At 38.7% G+C, this 23,095-nt stretch overlaps 1 protein-coding gene across 2 annotated transcripts in view; it reads left to right on the forward strand.

Moving 5' to 3' along the window:
• Positions 1–23,095, forward strand: part of IQGAP1 (IQ motif containing GTPase activating protein 1) — a 75,238-nt gene that overhangs the window by 39,018 nt on the left and 13,125 nt on the right. For both annotated transcript variants that reach the window (XM_075044805.1, XM_075044806.1), the window contains exons 11-29: positions 1,154–1,238; positions 2,379–2,542; positions 2,904–3,064; positions 3,573–3,697; positions 7,279–7,442; positions 10,197–10,287; positions 12,714–12,881; positions 13,267–13,409; positions 13,759–13,929; positions 15,057–15,140; positions 15,238–15,309; positions 15,409–15,478; positions 15,910–16,118; positions 17,104–17,259; positions 17,420–17,583; positions 18,717–18,941; positions 20,226–20,366; positions 20,459–20,543; positions 22,790–23,022. In XM_075044805.1, the coding sequence (XP_074900906.1) occupies positions 1,154–1,238; positions 2,379–2,542; positions 2,904–3,064; positions 3,573–3,697; positions 7,279–7,442; positions 10,197–10,287; positions 12,714–12,881; positions 13,267–13,409; positions 13,759–13,929; positions 15,057–15,140; positions 15,238–15,309; positions 15,409–15,478; positions 15,910–16,118; positions 17,104–17,259; positions 17,420–17,583; positions 18,717–18,941; positions 20,226–20,366; positions 20,459–20,543; positions 22,790–23,022 (2,711 nt within the window). The remainder of the gene's footprint in view (positions 1–1,153; positions 1,239–2,378; positions 2,543–2,903; positions 3,065–3,572; positions 3,698–7,278; positions 7,443–10,196; positions 10,288–12,713; positions 12,882–13,266; positions 13,410–13,758; positions 13,930–15,056; positions 15,141–15,237; positions 15,310–15,408; positions 15,479–15,909; positions 16,119–17,103; positions 17,260–17,419; positions 17,584–18,716; positions 18,942–20,225; positions 20,367–20,458; positions 20,544–22,789; positions 23,023–23,095) is intronic.

The raw sequence follows: 23,095 nt of genomic DNA on the forward strand, positions 1-23,095 counted from the left end.
GATTTGTTTGGTCAATAGCTAGATGATGTTCCTTAAACAATAATTCCTTTATAGTGAATGTGCTGTTTTAGGATACTCTTCCTGTCAGCCAGTGTACTGCTATACTTTGTGAGTGTTCCTTACCTGGGTTTCTGCGCGAATGATGGAGCTGAAGGGTGTATGTATTGCTGTTATACCCTTCTATGGGAGTATGAGGACTTCTACAGCACAGGCAGCCCCGCAGCTGTTGCTATTCAGAAGACTTGTTGCTTATCACTGAAGAGAGATCTTCACAAGCTATGTGTCTTGGGACCTACAATTAAGATAAAATAGGAAAAGTGGAGGCTTTTTAAAAAGTCCTCCCAAGCTTTGGTGTGGCAGAAACTCTCCATAGTTGTCCAATGATGTCTCTAGGGATGAAATAGGAGCAGGAAGATTTTTACCAAGTTTTGTAGTAGCCACAAAAGACAAGTTGAGCTGTTTTCTAAACTGCAAAGTCACATTGCACATTCTTCCAGAATGTAATTGAAATGTCTTGTTACGTAAGTGTGGTCTGTTGGTGCTTTTGGAGAATTATCGTCTTTACCGTGTGAACTTTACAAAAGGTCATGACCTGTATGGCTACTACCCAAGTTATTCAAATCCTCCTGCTCCCCAGTCACTCAGTCTCATTTTCTATTTGTATTCAAGTGGTACCATATAGTCCAAGAAGCATGTTGTCCATTTTTGATGTTCTGCTAACTCTTTCATTGCTCAGAGGTAAAATGGAACATTAATTAATGTATCACTTCATGGCAAACTACACAATTACTAATTTCACTCCAGCATGCAGCTCATGTACAGGGAGTCTTTTCCAACATAATTGTTCCCTTTGTCTTAAATGTTTTATAATTTTGGAAGCTAAGTCTTGCCTTTAATTGCTGTGTTCATGGGGCTGCACTTCTAATACTGTAAAAGGCATCAGGTTGTACATATACAGTCTTTCAGCATATGAACTGAGAATCTAGTGAGCAATTTCTGTCTTCCTCACATATGTGGCATTCTTTGTTTGCAGAAACTGTGTGGCATTAGAGTGTTTTAAGGAAAAGCTGGATTTTTTTTTTTCTTTTTATTAAGCTATTTGAAGTGAATAAGCTGACATCATTTCACCCTCCTGTTTTTTTCTTTTTCTCAGGCTGGCCTTACAGGTCCTCTGCAGAAGGAAGAGTTGCAGTTGGGAGTGGATGCTGCTAACAGGGCAGCACAACAGTATCAGCAAAGTAAGGATCAGCAGAAATTACTGCAGCAAAGTGACCATGGATGTGATCAAAAGGATGAGACAGCACAATATTTGGGTCTATATGGGGATAAATGAGGTCTCTCTCAAACAGTTATGAATGTTTTTAAGTACTTCATGGCTGCCAAGAACGTTTAAGAGAGATGGTTGCCCTGATTATTTGTAGTGTCTTTTATCCAGCTGTTGGAATACTGCTGGAGATAACAGCATATAATTTGAGATATTAAGAAACATAGAACTTTTGCATCCACCTTAAATAATTTCTTTTTTAGAATGCTTGTATGAGTTTTTGTGCTCTGGATCTGTGAAGGAAATCTGGATTGATCCATGAGGTGTGAAAACTAGGTTACCTGCTGACCATTGACATAAATCTTACTTGGTTTGAGCTACAGAACCTTTAACTGTTTCTAAATATCAGGTGGCAAATACAATGCAGATAGTGATGGCCAATTGCTTTTTGATTGATGCTTCTGACACCATGCAGAACTCTTTTGTGGAGAATAATGTTCAGTTCTAGCTGTGCAGGAGCAATTAGTTCAATTTGTAATAGGTAGAAAGGAGACTACTATAGATCTGGGGAGAGAGGGTTTAGAATACAAGAGGAAAATAGTGAATGCCTAATAACTAGGCTAGGAGGCTACATTTGAAGTACCTTACTCGTTCAGCATGGACCTTGGCATTTGTTTACCTATTTGTGCTCTTTTAAAGTTAGCCACCGTGTACCCGCTGTAGAGTGCCTGTTTCTGCCTTGAGCAGGATAGATGTAGACAGGAAGAAAAAGTTGCTACTACTCATCCATCCAAAAATTTGCAATTTTGAGGCTTCTTACTGTCAAAGACAGAAATGGTGAAACAATCCTTTGATAAGCAGGCAAAAAGGTGAACTGTTTTTAAACATGAGCTTTATTTTAAAGAAGGCATTATGTATTTTAGTTGTCTGCAGTAATGGAGGACTAACTGGGTAAGTATGGATCAGAAAGTTTCACTCATTCCCTGTAGCTAAGGGAATTATTCTTTGTTTTTTGTTAGGTATCTGATTATTGAGTAGAATAGCAGCTCTCTTATTACTGGGGACTCAACTGTCAGCCTTCCTCATTCTTTATGCTACATCTTTGAACTTCTAGGGCTGGCAGCAGTAGCCAGAATTAATTCTGCAATTCGAATGGGTGATGCTGAGAAGACTGTGGCAGAAATGATGAATCCAGAGGCCCAGTTACCAGAGGTTTATGCATTTGCTGCAGATCTTTACCAAAGGGAGCTGGCCACCTTGCAGCAACAGAGCCCTGAAGTAAGTATCACATTCTCTCTTATTTCTGCAAGTTGGTATGGATCACTTGGTCTACCTTGTCTGTTTTGTTAGATGTGTTTTCTGGAACAAACCTGTCTTGAGTCTTCATAGAACTGCTTTGATGTTCAGTCTGTTCTCATGTGAAGTTTAATCCCTAAATCTTGAGACACTTGGTCCTGTAAGGTTCTACTTTAATCTCTTATTTGGTGTTCTATCTTTATGATACTCATCTTTCTACTTCTGTGTCGTAAAGATTGTCCCTTTGCTTTGTTATATGTCTGTTCTGACAATGACTGTTCTGTGTGCAGCAGTAGTTTGTAAAGTGCGAGTGAAACTAATTTGTTGTCCTCTTTGTATGCAGGGTAACCTCACCCATCCAGAATTATCTGTTGCTGTAGAGATGCTGTCTTCTGTGGCCCTGATTAATAGGGCTTTGGATTCAGGGGATGTGAATACAGTATGGAAACAACTGAGCAGTCCTGTCACAGGGCTTACAAACATTGAGGATGAGAACTCTCAGAGGTGGATATTTCAAGGAATCACATCTGTCCTTGATGTTGCTTATATTCTGTGATTTTTTTTGAATTTTTTTTTTCCTCTTACGCATCACGTTCTATGTTATTTATTACAGTATTGATTTTATCTCCGTTGACTCTTGCATCTTGTTTTTGTGATTGCTCTTTCTTACTGGTCTGATTTCTGTGCTGTCTCTCAAAGCTTTCTTAGGGATTTCACATTAAAGCTGTGTTGTGGTACCATTAGGTTGTCACTAATACACCCACTGTGTTCTTTGCCCTGGACTCTCATTCAGTGTTTTAGTGATTTTGTTGATTATTTCACATTTGGGCTGACCATCCTGCATGCAGCCTTTGCTCTTTTTCCTCTTCCCCCTTTTCATATTTGTTCCAGTTTTAACCCTCATGCTACCTCTTCCACTTTCTGTACAATTTTTGCGCAATTCTCTCATGTGTTCCCTGGCCAGCTTGTTACGATGTGATGTTTGCTGGTTTTGGTTTTTGTTCTTTGCCAGATATGTCGATGATTTGATGAAGCTGAAAGCTCAAACACGTGCAGAAGGAAATGAATTTATCACGTGGAATGATATCCAGTCATGTGTTGATCGTGTGAACATAGTTGTGCATGAAGAACATGAAAGTAAGTTTTTCTGCTCGATTCATGCTAGACTCATAAGGAGTGCTAAAATTAGGTGCATGTCAATACAAAAAGTTATTGATTGTCTTGTAGTTGTGTCATACGTTAGATATCTAAGAAGGTATTAGTTGTGAGCAAGACTTTGTAGTCTGTAATATAAAAGGCTTGATAGCAAGACTGTTGATGGAGAGATCAGGCAGGCAGGAGTGTTTGTGGTGTTGAAATCAGGATCTCCAAACAGTTTGTTAATCCTTCCAATGCAAATTTCAACCCTTTTTTGATAACAAAATGCATTGTCTGCTGTCTGTGTCTAAGATTAGTCTAGAATCTTTTTAAATTTTGCTTCAATCCCTCAAATTTAATGAAAACAAGTATTACAAAAATCTCAGAGTTAATTGTAGCCCAGTCTTTGAGTACTCCACCCTCCTTGCTAATTTGCTGCATTCAGCAGAAGTTACTTTTCTTGAAGTCTTGTTCTCTCTTTGGCTGCAATCTCTGCCCTGTTTAGGTTTTCCTCTTCTCCCTTTTAGTCCTTCTTTTGAATGTGCTTTGGCCTTTTTACCTTTCCAGTACTTAGTGGAAGTTCCACAGACTCAGTCCAGGATCCCCCTCTACTATTTATCTGTGGGTAATCTGACCTGCAAATGCAAGATAAGCTACCCATCTTTGTGTTGATGATTCTTCGATGTAATGATCTGTCAGATGCACTTCTACAGTAGGTGAGGAGCTTGTATGAACAACAGAGAGATGAGTTTATTTCCAGGTCTTAGTCCTTGAACTCCTGGCTGTTTTAACACTACTTCCAAATTACAGCTTCTTTGAAGATCAGTAGTGCAAGTACTGCATCAAAGAAATAGGCTTTTGCAGTTACTTTGATTCAGTGATAAATCAACAGAGATGCCCCCCAAAAGTTCATTCTGAAATGCTCTCTGTTCACCAGTTATGTATTCAAATGTTTTTGCTTAAAACATTTGAAACAGATTTTTCTTTTTTCAAAGAACATTTAATTATCTCATAACTTTGATGCCATTCAAATTCTAAGTCCAGATATTGGGACCCAAATCTCAAATTAGAGGTGAAATGGAGAGTGCTGATATTTTAACAGGTTAATTACTTTGTTTACAGTTAGTTCCATCAGGGAATTAGAAGCTTTTATTTTCTGTTTTAACACTTTGTATGACTACTAGTTGTTAAAACCAGTATCTATAAAAGCTGAAATGACTGATAACTGACCTTCTGACCAGTAGAAGAATATCTCTGCAAAGCTGTTGCCTTTTAATATGAAATTTCAGTAAGTGGAAAAAAAAAAATCCCCAATTGGAAAATATGCAAAACCCCATAGAAGTTATAAGTGTATGCAGCAAGTATGAGTACCAAAATTTAAATACTCATGAAGGAAAAAATTCTTGATGCAAGCTGAGAAATGTGAATGGATGTTAACGTAACTTCTATGCTTCTTCTAGTTCTACATTCTTTTTCTTTTCTACTTTTTAGTAATGTTTATGTTAATAAGTGTCTTTTAGCAGTGATAAAAGACTGGGATCGAGTGTAATGATGAAAATTTCAGCAAGACAGAAAATTGGATTAATTCTCTTTTCTGTAATACAGTATTAGTTGACTTAAAATCCAGAGCGGAGATAGAGGAGTCCTTGAAAATCGCACAATTAAGCAAACTTATTCATTCCTAAGTAGATCCTTGTGAGTTTCTGTATCAGGTAATTTAATTTTCTATTAATTTTCTTCAGTTTCATTAAGGGACCATAATTTTTGGTTATAACCAGTACTGAAAAAAACCTCCTGCATATGCAAGTAGCATGACATTTACTTTCAAGCCATTTTTGTAACATTTAGCTCAAAGCCTTGGATAGTAAGAGGGGAGAAAATTTTCACAAATGTGGAGGTGATGATAAAGTTTATATTGTACACTGAGACAAACAGGTGTCTTCTGCCACTTGTTGTGTAGTTGGTGAGTTGTGTTTCACCTTGAAAAGACTTTACGCTCTAGAGAGGGTTAAATTTTAACTTAAGAGCCTGCTATCTTGATCTTGTTTCCTGGATCTCCAAATAGACACTGGGTTTCCTGTTTGGGTCACACGAGCAGATTTCTTGAAACCACACAAACGCGGACCTGCACTGGTGCATGCACACACCAAGATGTAGTTTCTTAGTATCTTTTCTGTGTAATAGGTCACAACAGAATTCTAGAAGTTCGTGTAGTCCCAGCACCCTGTTTCTTATAACACTCCTTATCCTGTAAAAAAAGGTACAGAAAATCCTATAATGAGATAGGCTGTTCACATGGGGAATTTCTTAATTCTTTGGTCTGCTTCATATATGCCCTTATGCAAGGACACTTTTTCTCTCCTGTCTATGAGTAAGTTAAATTAGTCTGAGAAGGTCCTCAAGGCATATGAGCATATATTTTTAATTTCCCCTATCCTTGTAAATACTTTCAAATTAAAAAATGCTTTCTAGTGAGGAGCTGTAACATATTGCTGTTTCATGGAGTAGTCTTGTCATGCCTGTATTAGCAAACTAATCAGAGAGAATTACTGCTTATATTCTGTGCCCTTTCTTAAATCAGTTACCATATCTGCTTTTCAACAGAAATCGTGCTATCATTTTAGTGATCCTGGTTCTTGCAGCATCCTCAACATATATTTTTCCGTAGTATCCCACTCAAATACCACCTCTTCCCTAAGATGTTCTGTTTTTCATATAAACTTTTGTGATTCTCTTTCCTGTGTAGAAGAAAAACTCACAATCTTCAGATATATTAACCAAAGATGGAAATTCCCACATGGAGCTCCTTACTTTTTTTGGTTAAAAGATCTCCTTGTTCTGCACTGATCAAACCATGATTTGAGTTGATGCTTCTTTAAGCAGGGAATTGAATCAGGTGACCTCTAGGGTCCATCTCAACCTAAGTTATTTTGTGATTCGCAGGAGATGGGTGCTGTAGGTAGGCCATGTATGATGTAGACTCTGTTTGCATTTAGCTAACTAGAAGATATTTATTTTTATTTAGCTGAATGGTAAATTTTACTGTACTTGATTGGCATCCACATCTCTGATAATACAGCTAATACTACATATGTTTAGTAAAAAGAGTTTTCTAAAATATGAAGTTACTGTATTTTTAAATGGAACCCCGTGCAAATCTTTAGCTTCCTGTGAAAATTTCTTTCTAGAGAAGCAAGAACCTTGGAAAACTGTAACCTATGAACTCTGGCCATTTGGGCTTTGATAATTCTCTTCTAGTGGCTCTGAGATGGATGTCTGAGGACTCAATTCTGTCCCTGCATGTGGTGTCCCTGAATGTTTTGGGTTTTTTTCTGTTTGTTTTTTTTATTATTTTTTTTAATTATTATTTGCAGTGCACAAGCATTATGACTACTTTAAGGTAGAGAAATAGTCTTGCTTTCTTTACCAGTAAATAATGTTTTCTTTTAAAAATGCTGCAGTTCTCAGCCAATACCTGGTTTAGGAAGGACCAATTGCACTTTTCTTCTGAAGCAATGCTTATGATTATTGTTGACCAAAAGTGGAACTTTGTATTTCTTCCCCTATGCCTTCCTCCCTAGGGATTTTGGCAATTGGTCTTATCAATGAAGCTCTGGATGAAGGGGACACCAAAAAGACTATTCAAGCCTTACAGATTCCTGCAGCAAAATTGGAGGGTGTAGCCCCAAAGGTAGCACAGCATTACCAGGATACACTACTTCGAGCCAAGAGAGAGAAAGCACAGGTGAGTGCAATTAAATGCACCTCTTGATAGCCCATTACACAGATGTAAAGGTTTTATTACTGGTTCCTGAAAACCAGGAATCAAACTGGAAGTGGAGAGCTGGGCATTCTGCATACCATCAACTGATCTTACCCAAATAGTTTGGATCTTTCTGTACTAGAGAAAGAAGTTTGCGGCCAGACCATACGAATCTTCACGAACTACAGAGATGGGTATAAGGATATTAGCTGCACAAGATGGCTTTCTGCAGCTAATCCCAGGTCCACAATGAGATATGTATCTTGTTTACAGAGAAATAATATGCCTCATCTGTTTTTGCAAGACCATGTTCATTCTAGGAGTTCTGGACTTCTGAATGCAAGTTTCTGCAAGCTTAAGTATTTTTTTAGTGTTCTTTGTTAAATGTAGTGATAGGCATAGTTATATATGGCAAAAAGAAAGTTTCTGAAAGTGGAAAAACCCGCTAAGTGATAAATTAGAAAAAAGAAATGAAGCAAAATACATGCTGCTAGCAAAATGCATACTGATGCCTGTTGTTCACCTGGTGACACTTTTATCACTAATGATTTTTTGAATGGTAGTTGTCTGTCTTACTAGCTATGGACTTTGACCTACTTGTACATAGCTGCTGTTTTCACTGACTAAATGTGAAGGTGAACATGGGAAGAGGAAGAGCAAGTCTCATCTTACAGATTTAGGAAAGAGGATGAGAGTGCATATATGTATATGCAACTGATTTTCAAGTAGTGTGGATGTGATACTGATTTTTTTTTTTTTTCCTCATCTATTTACAAAGTAGCAGCAGATGTCTCTGCTCTCAGTGGCTTGAGAGTGGTTTGGCTTTTTTTTTTCTGCTGTGGAGCTCATTGCTCTAATACCAATGTAGAATTTTGCATAGAGACTAAGGTCTAGATTGTGTTGAACACTGATTTCTTTTTATTATTATTATTAAAGGTAAACACGTGTGATGGTAATAGCTGAAAACTGTACACATTTCTGATGAAAAATCACTAAACAGCTTCCTCAATGGCCCTGAAATGGTTAATGTTCCTCAGGAACCCATTTTGTGCTGAAGCATTTCCTCCCGCTGAGTCAGAATGAAATAATCGTCTCTTTTTAGTGTGGCTTAAGCTTGTGCCAGGCCATGCTGGTAACTTCGCAGTTGGTGTGAGATTACCTTATTTAGGCATATGTTCAGTTCAGGGCTTCTCCTAGCAGTATGTCAGTAATTTCAGAAATTGAAAGATCATATTATAAAGTAACATTATGGGGAAAATAGTCACTATTTGAAGTCAACTGTTACTTACTAACTAATGATTTCTGTACCTTGGGGCTGAGAAGGATTGTAGTTCACTACAAGATGTTGTTCAGTTGGTTATGTGAATGGGGAGTGCTGGATGATGCATGTTTTTCCTGTGATGAGTAGAGAGGGAGAAAAACAGTAGACCCTGTAGTATGTTACACTGTGTGTACCTTCTGGAAAGCCTGCCACAGTAAATCCATGGAAAAGTATGGGAAGGTTTTGGTAGTCTTTGGGTTGACTATTGCTGGTAGAGATTACAGTAGAGGAAGTTGTTTCTTTGATTATTCTCCCTCACTTCCTGGACAGGAATTTAGCTGTTGCTGGTACTCTTGTGGGACTATCTGGGCTTTCAGGTGAAACCTGCCTGTGAAAGACATGATAGTCTCTTGAATTGAAGTATCATTAAGCATGTTAGTTTCAGACCTGCCAAAACAGTGGGGAAAAATGTGGAGGGCATGTAAAGAAATGTTCATTTTCAGTCTGTCCTAAAGCTCCTGAACACTGTAAATAGTGGCTCTTGTGCAGTGTGATTATAATTCCATAGCAGAAGTGAATGTTTCCTGTGTTCTGTTTGTACGACGAGTTGTCAGAGGGGTGGCAGTTGTGTCTTAGCACTTCTTTCAGTAGTTACCTACAGGAAGCAACAGTGGGTGGGGAGAAGCTATGCTTGGCAACTGCTGGATCATTGTTCTTTATGTATATTTTGGGACTTGCTAAACACTTGTATCTTTCCTCTTCTCAAATTTCTTCATGTAACATTAGTTGATTGGATTTCTTCAAATCCCAGCCAAAATACAGAATACTGTGTGATCACTGCTCCTTGACGAGCAATCTGTTAAAACTAAGACTTTGAAACGTGGCTTTGACTGTTGTGCATGTACACGCAGCTACATATGTACAATGCTTTTTAGTTTGCTGGTTTGTACAGGTTTGTGAACTTTTGTGGACAGGGACAAGAACAGCCTGATGTGGCATTGGTTACCTGAGAGTTTTTAGCTTCTGCACACAGACATGAATTGGCAGCTTTTTGTTCTAAGAACTCCTTGTAGCCATGTTCTGTTGAAGGACTAACTTGTGTTCCTGGAAAGTCATGTCCTCTTAGCAAGTACCGCTTTAGGACTAACCAGTACTGAGTCCTTAGCCTTGTGTTCTCTTTGCTTATCAGAGTGATTCCCATTGACAGAATTTCTTCTTTGTTCTGTTTCCTGAGAAGAGTTTTTGACTTGGAGGAGGCATTGAGTCTGGTAATGCCAGAGTAGTCTCAGCTAGTCAAAAACACACGTGATATCCTTGTGTTGCAGTCAGTTAGAAAGACTGAAATGCTGCTTATTCCCTCTGATACAGAAAACTCCTATATTGGATATTGTTGAGTACGTGTTATTTTACTTGGCAAAAATAATGAGACTTTTCTCCTTACGCTGTGTATATTTTTCTCATTATATTCTCTTCAGGACACACAGGATGAAACAGCTGTACTTTGGCTAGATGAAATTCAGGATGGGATTCATAGGGCCAATAAGGACACAGAGGAGTCCGAGAGATGTAAGTATTGTTGCACAACATTGCAATTAATCCCCATTATCAACCAAATACTTGTTACTTAAGGAAAGGTTGAGAGCTAGAAATGTCATGTAAATGTGGCAAAGGAAATCAAGTGTACTTATGTGCTTCTGGTGTAGTAATTTTTCTTTGAAGAGTGAATGTCAGATTCTTCAAATATTGAATTTCTTATCTTTTGGGGGGATGTGTGAGTTTTGCATGCAACCATGTTACCTCATTGGGCAAATCTCTTATCAAATTGTTTGTCACTTGCAACTAATTGTGTGTATCTGTGGGTGGTTGGTTAGGTGTGAGAATGTTTATGTGCACAATTTAAACGGTGTTTTCCTGTGTGCCTTACCTTTTGTTTGTGCAGCATGCTGTTCTCTTAGTTCTATTAAGTATTTCTAGGCTACCTCGTGTCTTTTTCAAATACAGACAATAATATGCATCAGTAATATCCACCTTTGCTCCCTAGCAGTTTGCAGGTGGACTGACCCACTCATCATTACATCCCAGTCTTTATAATGATGTCATTTCTGTCTCCAGAAACAGTGAAGTAATTGCTACTCTTTGCTTAACTTGGGGTGTGCGTTTTTGGCTTTTTTTGTGGTGTTTTTTTGTTGGTTTTTTTTGGGGTTTTTTTTGTTGGTTTGGTTTGGTTTCTGACAGAAGCTTTCTCTTTAACAGAACATGAGGGTTTTTAAAGTCTTCTGATAAATTCTAATGGCCTGTTCTCTGTATGTGCTGTTTGTTTGGGTACCACATGCTTCAGAGAGCTTTTTTGTATACATTTTTAAAACATAATATTGTTCTATCTGCATTTACTCTAAATCTCTAATTTTCCATTACATTCAACATTTGCACCTGTCTGCTTGTTTTGCTTGGTTTGTACAGTATTAGTAAACTGATTGTTTTCTCTCTTTATAGTCACCTGATATTTTTCTTTATTCTGTTTCTTCATCTCTGGTGTGCTGATAAAATGTCTGTCTTACCACTTCCAAAACTTCTAATTTGATGTTAGGGTGATACTTAAAGCTATCCAAAGATGCACAGTCAGTCCATTCTGATTTTTCTTTGAATAGGCAACCATACTGGAAACTGAAAAGTTTAATCTGAGTCTGGAATCTCTCTGGTGCCTTCTGAAACAGGTTGTCCAAAGACACTGTGGAATCTCTGTCCTTCGAGATTTTCCAAACTTGGTCAGACAAGACCCTGAAGCTAGCCCAGCTTTGAGAACGAGATTGGACTAGATTGCCCTCCAACATGAGCTCTTAATGAATCTGTGTATCAGATATGTAGAGTTTCTGGCACAGTTGATTCCTCTTGTCCTTGCTCTGTTGGCACAGAAATGAGCTTGCTTTTATATTTGTGCCTTGTACATTTGTATTCTTTATTTGTAGATGTTTTGAAAGAGAAAATTCAACAGGTTCACAAAAAGCTCTCTAACAGAAGATGCAATGAGTTTGTCCAACTCCATGGACTAGTTCAGTTGTTTTTAGTGACATTATTTGGTCCATGAATTTCCCTGTCAACGGCCTAAAAAAAAAAAAAAACAAAAACAAAACAGGAGGGGGAGTAGGGCAGAGCTTTAACTGTTCATCTTACTGTTTGTTCCCAGTAGTACCAGTGCAATTTTTTCACCATTTTCCCACCTGCTGAACATTTTGGCAAGGCAGCAGCTTGAATGCCATGCCAAGGAACATCTGGTCAAAACCAGGATTAAAGTATGTGCCATTAAGCCTGAATAAGATCTTCAGGTACCCTTATCTATCCATGTACAAACAGACATTTTTGCAGTCTTACCTAGTGCTGAAAATGACTGTATTTCATGTTTGCTGTGTCAATGTGATTCTTGTGCTCTTGTGAATGTGTCTGTATTTGAGTTGCAGTTCTGGAGTAGCCCTGGAATGACATGTTGTAACTTTTCTCTTCCTCTGCCCCCTGTCTTTTCCCAATCAGGTTTTTATATGCAGTAGTTTGTAAACAAGTCTTTTTTCACTAGGGATTAATGGTACTAGTTGTTAAAAGGGCCTCTTTTAAGTTGTGACTTGCTCTGCCAGAAGAAACTGCCTTAACTAAAACGGATGTCAAGAGTAGAGCTAAAACATTCTGTGTTGTTGAGAAATAAATATTGGTGTTAAATCAGCACTATGCTGGGACTTGGGACATACAAATTATGTGCTGTCAGGTACAGTACCACATATGGTTAGATATTTTGTAGTGAAGAGGCCTCTATACTGCAAGTTGTTGGATTGTTTTTTATTTCTCTTTTGTATTTATATAAACTTAAATATTTCTGTATATACATACACCCCTCAACTGTAAGTGGTGTTCATGTTGCTTTGCTCTGTTCTGTTGTTCTGTGTTTGCTTTGAGTCACTGAGCCCATGAATGCCAAGATAACCTGCTTCCTTGTGTTATCAAAGTCTCCTTAGGAATTCTGGCCATTAATGAAGCAGTAGACCATGGTGATGTTAGCCAGACCCTGAGCACCTTGCGTTCACAGGATGTTGGGCTATATGGAGTCACTCCAGAATGTGCTGAGACATACCAACGAGAGCTGTCAGAAGTCAAGAGAAGAAAAATGGCAGCAGGTAAACCTTAAGTAGCTAACTGTTAGTGAAATAAATTCAAGATTATTGCATGTGGAATTGGAACCAGAGGTAAAAAAGCTTCCGGTGAGAAGTCTTGTGTTACAGGTGGCAATTGCGGACGGTTTGTGAACTAAAGTTAAAAAACAAACAAACAAAAAACCAAAACAAAACACCAAAACCTGAATTGTAGAATGTTCTCCACTTGTAGAGTGTGTTGTATTTAGGTAGTTCTCGTATGAGGTCATTAGGGACTCGGAAACATTCCTTCTCTTGCTTGGAGGAAGGAGCATCTGTATATGTGGATTTCCTAGCTGTAACATTTGTATGCGGGAAAGATAAAATACTTGTCTGTTTTTGAGACTTACACTGTAGTTTCTGCTCTTAGGGGGCAATGGCAGTGAGTGGGTGAAACACTGGGTGAGAGGAGGCTATCACTATTATCATAACCTGCGGACCAAAGAGGGAGGATGGGATGAACCAGCGGAATTTGTGCAAAATGACACACAGCTGTCACGGGAGGAGATACAGGTAGGGTAGATAAAACATGCTCTTTCTCTGAAAAGTTGACATTCCTACCATTCCCATCCTTAAAGCAGCTCTAAGAGAGAACGCTTCCATGCCATGGTCATGTTAACAAGCTTAGTAACTCATTTATTTCACTGGGCATCATCAGATTGTGTGTGTTGAAACTCCCTGTCCTATTTCAGAAAAATTCATCTTGTTGATAAAAGCGTACAGGACCATGGTGTTGCTGTTTATTGAAAGGCAGCTTTGAAGTTTCTCATAAGAACAGTATGGAAAGCTGATGTAACATCATCCTGTTTCTTCTATCTCCATTCTCTTTCTGTCTCTTCTTCCCACCATAACGTTAATCCAGAGCACTATATCTGGAGTCACTGCGGCATACAACCGAGAGCAGTTGTGGCTGGCCAATGAGAACCTGATTACAAAACTTCAGGCTTGCTGTCGAGGATATCTTGTTCGCCAGGAATTCAACTCAAGAATGAATTTTTTGAAGAAACAAGTCCCAGCAATCACTTGCATTCAGGTAATGATATCCTTTAATTATGTTTGAAACTTATAGTCTGCAATTGTTTTCTATACACAAGCTTATTGACAGTTTTTGTTCAATTCAAACAGTTACAGCACACAATTGTCTTCACCTCGTTTTGCAAATTACCTAAAGGCATTTCCTTCTCCCAAAGACTTTTGGTATATTATTTTCTTTTCCATGTCATATATAATCAATAACGTCTTCTCAGGTGGAATTGGAGAGAGAAAAACTTATTTGAGGAAGCTTTACCTATCACTTTATTATCAGCTTCATTGTTTTGGGAATAGGGCAATATGAATTGTGTCATATGTCTTTATGGTGATAGTTCCATGCGATGAATTACTACTGCGATTCCTCATGAATTGAAGAGAAACGACATGGTTTTCGGTATTCCTGAGTAAGATTCTTCTCTTCAAATTTGACCAGGGATTTGGAGGATTGAGGACCTCAAAGAGATAGTGGGATAATTCAGCATGAGATTGGGCACATTTACAGGAGCGCAATGAAAAAGTCTTTCTCTGGTGTTGTAACTGAAATGTGTGCAAATGTAATAGATGCTTTGCACCCTATTACAACTTTATTATTTGAGCAGTATATGTGTGTTTGTTTCTGCCCAAGTAGCACATGTTCTGCCTGTATATCTGAAAAAAACCCCACAACAGAACACCCCAAACCACTTCCAGCTCGTTAAAATAACGTGCTCTCCCTTTAAGTGTAGTCCAACCCCTTGCCTAACTTCTCTTCCAAGTATTCGTAACAGTGAGTCTGCTTTGAAGGCTTATAATCTTATATCACTGTTCTCGACAGCAGCAGCATCTAACACGTGATCCTCCTGTAGAACAGTTTTGTCAACTTGACTGTTTAGCTATATCCTTGATCTCTAACTGTGCTTCAGAAGGACCAGGGTCTTCATGGGGTAATTCCAAGACTCTCGTGACTGCAGTTGGTGAAATAGTTAATGCTTCATGCTGTGTATCTCCTGATAAGATAAGCATGTCTCCCTCACGTTTTACTTAGCCAAAAGGGAAGTCAGAAGCTGAGGAACAGAAAGAAGCTCAAATTTGTAATTACTTCTATTTAATTAGAAAAGTTACGTCAATGAGCCTATTTTCTGTTTTCAGTCCCAGTGGCGTGGCTACAAGCAGAGGAAGGCATATCAAATCCGCTTGGATTACCTGCGAGCACAAAAGGACCAAGTAGTTAAGGTAGTGAAGGCTCCCTGATGACTCTTTTGGTAAACCTTTGGGTAGTGAACTTTGTAGGAAAGGTTTTTATCTGAGTATTTTGGTTACCCTTCTGTAGATTCAATCAATGACCAGGATGTATCAAGCCAGAAAACGTTACAGAGATCGTCTGCAGTATTTCAGAAACCACGTAAGAGGCTATCTTGTTAAATTAATTCAGTACCTGACTTTTGTACTCTTTCCAGAATGAGGTCAAGTGCTTATCTTTTTCTTTTTTTTTTAATCCTAGATCAATGATGTTATAAAAATTCAAGCCTTTATCCGAGCAAACAAAGCACGAGAAGACTACAAAACCCTCAGTAAGTATTGCCAAGAGAATAAAACAGATGTGCCTCGAATCTCTATTTGCCAGGGATATTGCTAGTGTGGTGTATAACATCAAGGCAGTTTTGAAGAGTGATTGGGATGAAGTTGGTAGGGCAGTGCAGAGAGTAGGTAGTTCTTGAGGCTGAAGGAAAACTTGATTCCAGCTGTTGTTGCTGCTGAAAAACAGAACCGTAGCTTTGCAGTTAACTTTGGTGGTGTGGACTACCCTAGGCTGATACTGACTTCATTCTTTACTGTTTGCTTCTCTCGTGATTTACTCAAAACAAGAAATTCAAAATGTCAGAAGCTGTTAGACATGGTGGTGCTAATTTTATTCTGGCTCCTCCTTGATGTGCTGTTTAAACATAGATAAGGCATATATTTACCTCTGTTTCCCATCCCCTGTTTTCTTGCTTATTTTTAGTTAATGCTGAAAACCCACCTATGGCTGTGGTTCGGAAATTTGTCCACTTGCTCGATCAGAGTGACCAAGATTTTCAGGAGGAGCTTGAGTTAATGAAACTGCGTGAGGAAGTTGTCACCTTGATCCGATCCAATCAGCAACTGGAAAATGACCTCAATCTTATGGACATCAAAATTGGGCTGCTAGTGAAAAACAAAATTACGTTGCAGGTAGGCAGTGTGCTGATGGGAGACCAACTACAGATTGAACTGAGCCCAGCGGTAGTTAACATGGAGAGTTCCCTGCCTTGGATGTTACTTGCTCAGGCCCAGTGGAAGACATTGCCCCAGACTTGCAGATTTTAATCCCAGTATGTTCTTACTCCATTCCACTAATTTAGTATGTATCTTTAGAGAGAAAACTGTAGGAGGAGAAGAAACAAGAGCTGAAGCTAAAAAAGACAAACACCAGACTATCTTGAGCTAATGAATGTGACAGATTGTGTGTTTGAAGGCTTTGAGAACTCTGGTTTGCTCTGTTTCAGTTGGAGCGAGGGGGGTAATTTCAGAGGCAGGAGACACCCTTATGCCACTTGGTGTTTGTTCGTTAAAGGAGGACCCCTCTATCACTTGACTGACGTGATTAATTTCACAAAAAAACCCTCTTGCTGATAGAGCATTGCCTTTTCTTCCAGCTGAAGTTCTGGTCACCTTTTCATTTGGTCCTGGATGGCATGACACTAGGCTCTTCCCAGTGTAAAATCTCAATTGGTGTAGTGAAATTAATCTTGGAAGGAGGCTTGCAGTTTTTAGGCTGGTGCCTGCAGTGAAAAGTGCCATTGCTGTCACAGTATGCTGAGGTAGCAAGCTAGCTGAGTATGAAACAGGATTTTTAGGTTTTAAGCCCAATTTAAAAAGCAAAACAATTTTAAGCATCTTCAGGTTGCTGCCAGCTCTGGTAGTAATTGCTGTCAAGAGTCACTAACCCTTCTAGGCTTTTGGACAAATTCAGGAAGTCGGGCACAAAGCAGAACATGTACTTTCAGTCAGAGAAATTGCTGCCATAGCAAGAATGCTTCACTTTAATCCTCCCAGGCGTACCTTGACCTTGCCTTTCCACATACAAGAGAAGTGAGCTCTCAGATGCAACTATTTTCCAATACTGCTAGTTATAAAATACTTAAGAGTGAAATCTGTTCCTATTCTTTCTTTCCAGGATGTCGTTTCTCATAGCAAAAAACTTACCAAGAAGAACAAAGAACAGCTCTCTGACATGATGATGCTGAACAAACAAAGGGGAGGTTTGAAAGCTTTGAGCAAAGAGAAGAGAGAAAAGCTGGAAGCCTATCAGCATCTTTTCTACTTGCTTCAGGTAAGCAGCTTCTAACACTGCTCAGTAACCTCTTGTCATAGAGGCTTATATGTGTTGGCACAGTCTTTGCTTATGCACTGTAGTTTTGAGCCACCATAGCTCTTAGCAACACTGGCCTTTGTTGGACGTGCACACTAAGTAATTTTTCTTGTTGTTGTAGACTAACCCAACCTACTTGGCCAAGCTGATTTTTCAGATGCCTCAAAACAAATCCACAAAGTTCATGGATTCTGTCATCTTCACACTGTATAACTATGCATCCAATCAAAGAGAGGAATACCTGTTGTTGCGGCTTTTCCAAACAGCATTGCAGGAAGAGATCAAGTATGTGGTAGCATACAGCACATTCTTGCTGTTGAATCAGTTTTGACAGTTTCTCGAATTGAGGCAGTTTTCATGTTATGTCTCATGCTTATATGCAGATAATGTTAACTTGTCCCTTCATTGTCCTCTTCCCATTTCATATCTGTTCTTAACATAGTCTATAAAGGAAGAGTCAAGTATGTCCATTGAGGATGAGGGCTTTTTACTTCAGTCAAGATTTCACTGCTCAACATGGCAGCTACTTTTAATCTGATGTAAAGTCATCCTAAAATTCAGCCTAATCTCACTTGTCCAGTGTCTGGTTATAAACACCTCCAACAAACGGCAAACTCGGGCTTTACAAGCCAGGGAGAGAACTAACACTAAGCTCTCTGGATTTCCAAAAGCTGATGAGGAGGCTGAAATAGAGAGGCTTTATTGTTTGACATTTCTATTTACTGTCAAGTGTTAGGGACTCTGGCTGTCCTCAGGCATGTTTTGTTTGATCGGTTGGGCTTTAGGAGCTCGGTGTTATATGACTTCAGTTCTTTACAATGCAGAGCTACACAACTTGCTGTGAAGAAGAATGTGTAATAAAAATCTTTAAGGAACTACTCAAAAAGCATTCTGAAGAATGCTTGAAAAGCATGAAGATGGTATATGCCCTGAAATAAATAACTCCTAAAAGAGATTTTTTCCCCTTAAATTCATGCTTGGAATAGTAGTCGAAGGAAATGTAGATGCTTCATTCTCTACTGCTGTATTTCACATAGTGGTATACTAAAATAGGCTTGTTTTCTTATTTTAAACACTGGAAGAAACCTACTGTTCTTTTTCTTCTCTACATAAAACATGCTCTGTTTCCTTTGTATTTTTGAATTGTGCTCTCAAATAGAATGTACGTTTGCATGGCAAGTTGCGTTGGAATACCCAAACAGAGGTCATAAGTTTCTTGCCTCATCTGTCTTGAAGTGTTCCAGTATTGTTCTTATACAGTGTTGTAGTTTATTGCTGTATTGAGATTTTTAGTACAAATCCATCATCTGTTTTGTGAGGGTGATGCTCTATAACAGTTTGTTTTATGCTGAGAAATGTATCTAAAGCTGACAAAATTATGTGTACCTCATATTTCATATAGATTCTTTCTTCTTTAGATCAAAAGTAGACCAAATACATGAAATTGTGACTGGGAATCCTACTGTTATTAAAATGGTGGTAAGTTTCAACCGTGGTGCCCGTGGTCAGAATGCCCTGAGGCAGATCCTGGCACCAGTTGTGAAGGAAATCATCGATGACAAATCGCTCAATATCAAAACCGATCCAGTGGACATTTACAAGTCTTGGGTTAACCAGATGGAGTCTCAAACTGGTGAGGCCAGGTATGGGAACTGTTACTACTGTGTTTTTCTAAACATTGCTTGGCTGCTTTGCACTGCTCAATTAATCATTCCAAACTATCCTTGGCTTCACTGCATGCATCTGTCCAATGATACCAGCTTTTCCATCTCCTCAAGATGGCTTTTGTCTGAGAGATCTAAAGATCATGTTCTGGTGATGGTGCTGAGCGTATTGAAAGGGAATCTCATTAGGAGGTGGAAGAAGAAATGCTCTTTAGTGTTTGCCTATGTGGACTTGATAAGTAGCTATGAGATGCCCTCTAACCTAAAAGAAATCATGGTAAGAAAAAGTATTTGGGAATCGGTTCCGTGTCAGTCTCTATTAGTGTCATATATAGCCTGTGCAAACTTAAGTACTATCTGCAACTCAACAAAACCTCTTTTGCTGGAGGAGAAGCATGACATTGCAGTTCTTTTAGTCGTAACATCTTTCTAATATCAGCCACTGATGACAATTGGATTGTGCTAGATGGTTTTGTCATTCTGCTTTCTTTTTCTTCCAATGCATGTGATTTGCTAGAAATTGAGGTTTCTATTGTGTTCTATTGAGTTGTTTTGGTTTTGTTTTTTTTTTTAACATACTTTAAAAAAACCAAACCAAGCCATACAGATGAGTGAGTTTTCCCATTCAAAGCAATGTGCAGTCATATATCTTGCCATATGCCTGGTTCAAAATTCTGGATGTGTTAAAAATGCAGGTGAAGACGTGTGTTCAGTTCCTTCTCTTTACATGAGATTTAGGAGATGCTTTTATGAATTATCAGCTTCATCTGTCTGTCTTCACTGGAATACTATGCAGTAGTTTCAGCTGATGGAGAAAATGTAACTATTCGTTTGGTACTGCTTCCTGCCAATAGCATGTTATAGCAATTTTATGGATGCTATTCTAGCTTCTGGCTTTTGTCCAAGCTTTTATTATCTTGATGTTCAAATGTGTAGCTTGCTTTTTCACCAATTTATTTGCAGCCTGAATTACCATTACATGTCATAAATGGCATTTTTTGCCTAGTGTGCAAGCTGTAAAAAAGATACAGTTTTGAGTTAACTGGGCCTTTTCTCACAGTGGCCATTGTAAGGGAGAGTAGAGGAAATAAAATAAGACTTCAGCTTTTCCAGTGCCTAAAACGTTAATTGAAGGCAATGCACAGCTCTTGGCAGCCAAGTGAATATAATTGTTTCCATGTTGAGCTAGAAATTCTTGAAATATGCTAGCTTGAGGAATATTCATGTCACATTCAAAGTCACATGTTTGACTTTTTCAAATAGCAAACTGCCATATGATGTTACACCTGAACAAGCTCTAAATCACGAAGAGGTGAGGACGCGGCTGGATGCCTCAATCAGAAACATGAGGACAGTGACAGACAAGTTCCTGTCTGCCATTGTTAGTTCAGTGGACAAAATCCCGTGAGTCTGGTGTACCACAGTATTATCCCTGGGAAGTTGTTGGTGGGTTTATGCTTGCAGCAGTCTTATTTGCCCTTTTCTTTCTCTTGAAGTTATGGAATGCGTTTCATTGCCAAGGTACTAAAAGACTCCCTGCATGAGAAGTTCCCTGATGCTGGTGAGGATGAGCTTCTGAAGGTGAGGATCTAAACACCTTTGTGAATAATTGTCAGCCAAACTGGCTGTGGCAAGCACATCTCATTCTTCTCCTTTGTTGGCTGTATGTGTGGAGAGGAGTGCATGTAAACCTATATAAAGCTTACTTATTTACTTCTACAGATAGAAAATGTTTCACATTGGACTTTTGATTTTTAGCTTCATATACATCATATGATGTAATACATTGTTCAGAAGGAGGTATCCTGTTGCTTCTGCTTTGGTTTTAATATCTTGGGCGGTCGGTCTTTTAGGTTTCTTGACTTGGGGTACTGTTGCTCCTAGAAAGTAAACTTTGGTTTTGCTGGTGTGATCACAGCCAGCTGCTCCTTTCTTGAAGAGACAGTGTCAAGTTAAAAAGTCTGTATGCAAAATTCTGGTATTCCTAATTCCCCTATCTGTAATACTCTAGGATATTTTGACAGCGGCATGTAGAGAGTCACTTTGCATAATGTCTAGTCAGTTTTGTATTTTGCATTTCAGTAGGTTTGTCTCCAAAAACTAAAAGGATCCTAATAGTAAGCACTCTCTCAGATGAGTATAGCTTTGGGGTTTTGATTGAAATTTCTTTGTTTTTATGGGTTTTGGTAATTGCGAAGGCCTTTATGTCCGTGACTGCTTTGCTTGTTAATAAAACAGAGTTTGGATCTTGGAATACTTGACAATGTCTCTTAAAACTTCTCTGCCTCTGCTTCATTACAAAATAATTAACAATCTGAATGCTGTTTTCTTCTCTCTTCTAGTTCTGTGCTTTCCCATTCTGAGACATCGATTCTTTCTATGCAGGTGAATTAATTTCTTCCATCTGTAAATTTAGGTGGACAACTGTACTTTTTGTTAATCCTTGTGGAAACAATGTAACTGTCCACATGACTGCATAGATTTTTTTTTTTTAATTTTTTTTTTTTTTTAGCATCCAAAGCTACCCATGTAGTATACTGTTCTTCTCCCCCTGGAAGTTTGGAAGTTATTGATACAGTTTCTTTCACAGATGTGTTTTCTTTTTACTGCTAGTAAACAGCTTTGACTGTTGTCATCCCATGACATAATCTGTGAGAGTACGGCAGGGGCTTGCATGAAACAGTTGTCAAAAACGTGACCTCACTGAAAGCAATTAGTAATTTCTGGGGCTGCTCAGCAACGGCTAGATTTTTTTCTCTCTGTTTTCAGTTGTTTGTTCAGACCCCGATCTCTTCCATGCATTTAAATCACGTGGCAAGCAGGCAAAGCCAAGATTCAGGGAGCTGGCCCTCTGCATATTTCTGTGAACCACCAGAAAATGCTAGAGCATGTGGTGTGAGAATTATTGCTTTACATAAGCATGTTGGGTTAATTCCTTTTCATTGCTGGAATTATTTTTGGCAAAATATCAAATACAGGTTAGAAGTATATCTGTGAACATATGGATAATGTGACACCTTTATTTTTGGTTCCTTGAAGTTTATTGCTGCTCACATTTGACTAGGTAAATTGGATTTTGAAGCATCAAATGCCATTCGTCTTCTTTACTTCTGATTTTCTTACCTCTGGATTAAATGACTTCTCAGTTACTCTTGCTAACTGAGGGTCTCTGCCTGAAATGTTGCTGGCTTATCAAAGAATTAGTCTGAAAGAGAAAAGGGCTTTGGAGAAGGAATGGAAAGTAGTTTCCTCAGTTTAGCTCCTTGGTGTGTCATGCTTCCTCACCATTTTTGCTTTGTCAGAGATGGCAGCCGATTCTGCACGCTTCTCTAAGAATTAGCTCTTGTTCCATATTGAAACTGCATTACCGGGTTCCTCTGTACCATGATTGTTCTGCCCTCTGTTAGACTAACTCAATTACTTTTAATTCTCCTGATAGATTGTTTCATGCTGATACAAGTAGTCCATTGGTAACCTGTAATATCTCCTGTCTGTACATTTTTATAAATTGAAGTTTTAAATCTTTATGCATAGGAATATCTGCTGCTGTATTGTCCTGTGACTAGTAGTGCTCAGTCCTCCCTCTTTGTGTTGACCATCCTATTGTGTCTTAATGATATTTTTTTAAAATTATTTTTACACTGTAGATTCTTTGGGATAGTGTGTGCTTGTATACAGCAGCACAGCAGAACCTTTAGCTTGGAAGGGCCCACTGGCTTACAAGAAAATAATTTATCAAAGCACAGTCAGGGTAGTTTCAGTAAAATTCAATTGGGTCCTATACCACTGTTTCTTGATGTGTTTCTTCTCTACTCAACTTTTTGCAGATTGTTGGCAACTTACTGTATTATCGCTACATGAATCCAGCCATTGTCGCACCAGATGCATTTGACATCATTGATCTTTCAGCTGGAGGTCAGCTGACCACGGATCAACGCAGAAACCTTGGTTCCATTGCAAAGATGTTGCAGCATGCTGCGTCCAATAAGATGTTCATGGGAGACAATGCACACCTAAGCATCATTAATGAATACCTATCGCAGTCGTACCAGAAATTCAGGTAGAAGACCTTAGCTAATTAAGTTGGGAAGTTTGGCAGAGGGTAACATTGCAAGTAAAAAGGGATAATAATA

This window comes from Buteo buteo, chromosome 13 (assembly GCF_964188355.1).
Source record: "Buteo buteo chromosome 13, bButBut1.hap1.1, whole genome shotgun sequence".
NCBI classification, from domain to species: Eukaryota; Metazoa; Chordata; class Aves; order Accipitriformes; family Accipitridae; genus Buteo; species Buteo buteo.